This window comes from Rhea americana, unplaced genomic scaffold, assembly GCF_003343005.1.
Source record: "Rhea americana isolate MKP2758 unplaced genomic scaffold, rheAme1 scaffold_382, whole genome shotgun sequence".
Classification (NCBI taxonomy): Eukaryota; Metazoa; Chordata; class Aves; order Rheiformes; family Rheidae; genus Rhea; species Rhea americana.
The window spans coordinates 357,153-359,215 of NW_028186515.1; the positions used below are offsets into that span (position 1 = coordinate 357,153).

General features: G+C 71.1%; 1 protein-coding gene across 1 annotated transcript; it reads left to right on the top strand.

The window, feature by feature from the left end:
• Positions 1–6: 6 nt before the first annotated feature.
• PYGO2 (pygopus family PHD finger 2) lies at positions 7–2,057 on the top strand. The gene is made up of 3 exons (XM_085313327.1): positions 7–29; positions 115–164; positions 259–2,057. Exons 2-3 carry the CDS (start codon positions 123–125, stop codon positions 1,333–1,335), a joined length of 1,119 nt encoding a protein of 372 aa, XP_085169453.1. The 5' UTR covers positions 7–29; positions 115–122; the 3' UTR covers positions 1,336–2,057.
• The last annotated feature ends 6 nt before the right edge of the window (positions 2,058–2,063 follow it).

The window sequence follows — 2,063 nt, forward strand, 5'->3', positions numbered from 1 at the left end:
CGGGCCCGGCAGGAAGCAGGGGAAGGCAGGTGAGTCCGGGTGGCGGCGGCGGCGAGGGGTCGGCGGGCGCGGGCGGCCGTCGCCGGGCTCACGCGGCCCCGCTTCTCCCCGCAGGTCTGCAGATGAAGAGTCCCGAGAAGAAGCGGCGGAAATCCAACACCCAGGTAGGGTCCCGCGGCCCCGGCCCGCCGCCGCCCCGGGAGCCCGGCGCGGGGGCGGCCGCCGGCCGGGCCTCACCGCCGCGCCTTCTCCTTGCAGGGCCCGGCCTACTCCCACCTCTCGGAGTTCGCCCCGCCGCCCACCCCCATGGTGGACCACCTGGTGGCCTCCAACCCCTTCGAGGATGACTTCGGCGCCCCGAAGGTGGGGGCGTCGGCCGCCCCCTTCCTGGGCAACCCCGTGCCCTTCAGCAGCTTCCGCGTGCAGGGCGGTGGCATGTCGCCCCAGGTGCCCCCCGGCTACGGCGGAGGGCCCCAGCCCCTAAGGAGGCAGCCCCCGCCCTTYGCCCCCAGCCAGATGGGCCCAGCCTTCAGTATGCCCCCCCAGAACCCCAGCTACGTCCAGCCCGGTGGCATGAGCTTCCCCAGCCAGCCCTTCAGCCAGCCCCTCGGACAGAACTTCAGCCCTCCCACGGGGCAGCTCATGCAGGGGCCGGTCGGGGGCTTTGGGCCCATGATCTCCCCTACCATGGGGCAGCCACCCCGGGGTGACATGGGCCCRGGGCCTGCTCTCAACCCCCCTGGGGGTCCTGCCATGGCTCCGCGGTTCAGCCAGCCTGGCAATCTCTTTGGACAGTCTCCCATGCAGCGRCCCAGCCAGAACATGCCTAATCTGCCCCCAAACACCAGCCCGTTCCCTGGGGCAGATTCCGGTTTTCCAGCTGGTGCAGAGGAGGGGGGCAAGAACCTGAACCCCCCTCCCAGCACCTTCAGCCAGGAGCAGCACTCGGGCTCCCCGGCAGCTGTCAATGGGGCTCAGCCCAGCTTCGCCCCGAACAGCGGCAGCCGGAGCAGCGGCACTCCTGAAGGCAACAGCCTCCCGCCTTCCAGCAAGGCGGCCGGCAGCTCCGGGCACCAGCCGCCCCCGGGCCTGGTGTACCCCTGCGGGGCCTGCCGCAACGAGGTCAACGACGACCAGGACGCCATCCTGTGCGAGGCGTCGTGCCAGAAGTGGTTCCACCGGGAGTGCACAGGCATGACGGAGAACGCCTACGGGCTGCTCACCACGGAGGCCTCAGCCGTCTGGGCCTGCGACTACTGCCTGAAGACGAAGGAGATCCAGTCGGTGTACATCCGGGAGGGCATGGGACAGCTAGTGGCGGCCAATGACGGCTGAGGGGCTCCTGCCCCGCGGGACTGGTGGCGCTGCCCTCTCCTTGTACAGATCCCTGCTCGGTTTAGGACCAAACCCCTTTTTGTAGCCACCTACCCCCGCGAGCGAGACAGAGACGTGAGCCTGGGCTTTGACATTCCTTCCCCATCCCTGCTGCTCCCAGCCAGGCGCTGACCACCCCAGACGCTGGGCACGGCGGGAGCTCGCAGCTCCGGAGCGGTTCCTGCAGCTGCGCCCTCTGCTCTGTGCCCCAGGGCCCGCCAGCCCGGAGGCAGCACAGCTGCGCAGGCGGAAGCAGAGGAGCGTGGGGACGTCACGGTGCGTGGAGCCGGCTGCCCTGGGCACTGTGCGGGCTGTGCAGCCGCGTGCTCTGGGCTGCACGGGCTCTCTGGAGCTCGGAGCTGCCCTGGCTGCGCTCGCGTTACTGTTGCGGTCCTTTGGCCGCAGGACTGAGCCGCGCAGGAGGTGCTGGCCTGGGCKGTGGGGCAGGGGCTTCCTTTGCTTCCCAGGCGCTGCCCTTGCCTGCTCTCCCTGCCTTTAGCGTCYGTGTGGCAAGGGCCGAAGCAGGGCGGGAGCGAGCGTGTGCGCCTGGCTCTGCTCTGCTCAGGCTGCTGGTCCTCGTCTCTGGCTGGGCTGGCRGAGGAGGGCAGCGGCGGCGGCCCCAGGCCACCCCGAGCAGGGCCGGCCTTGGTGTTCAGCGCCGGCCGCCCCGGGGAGACGCCTGCGCTGCG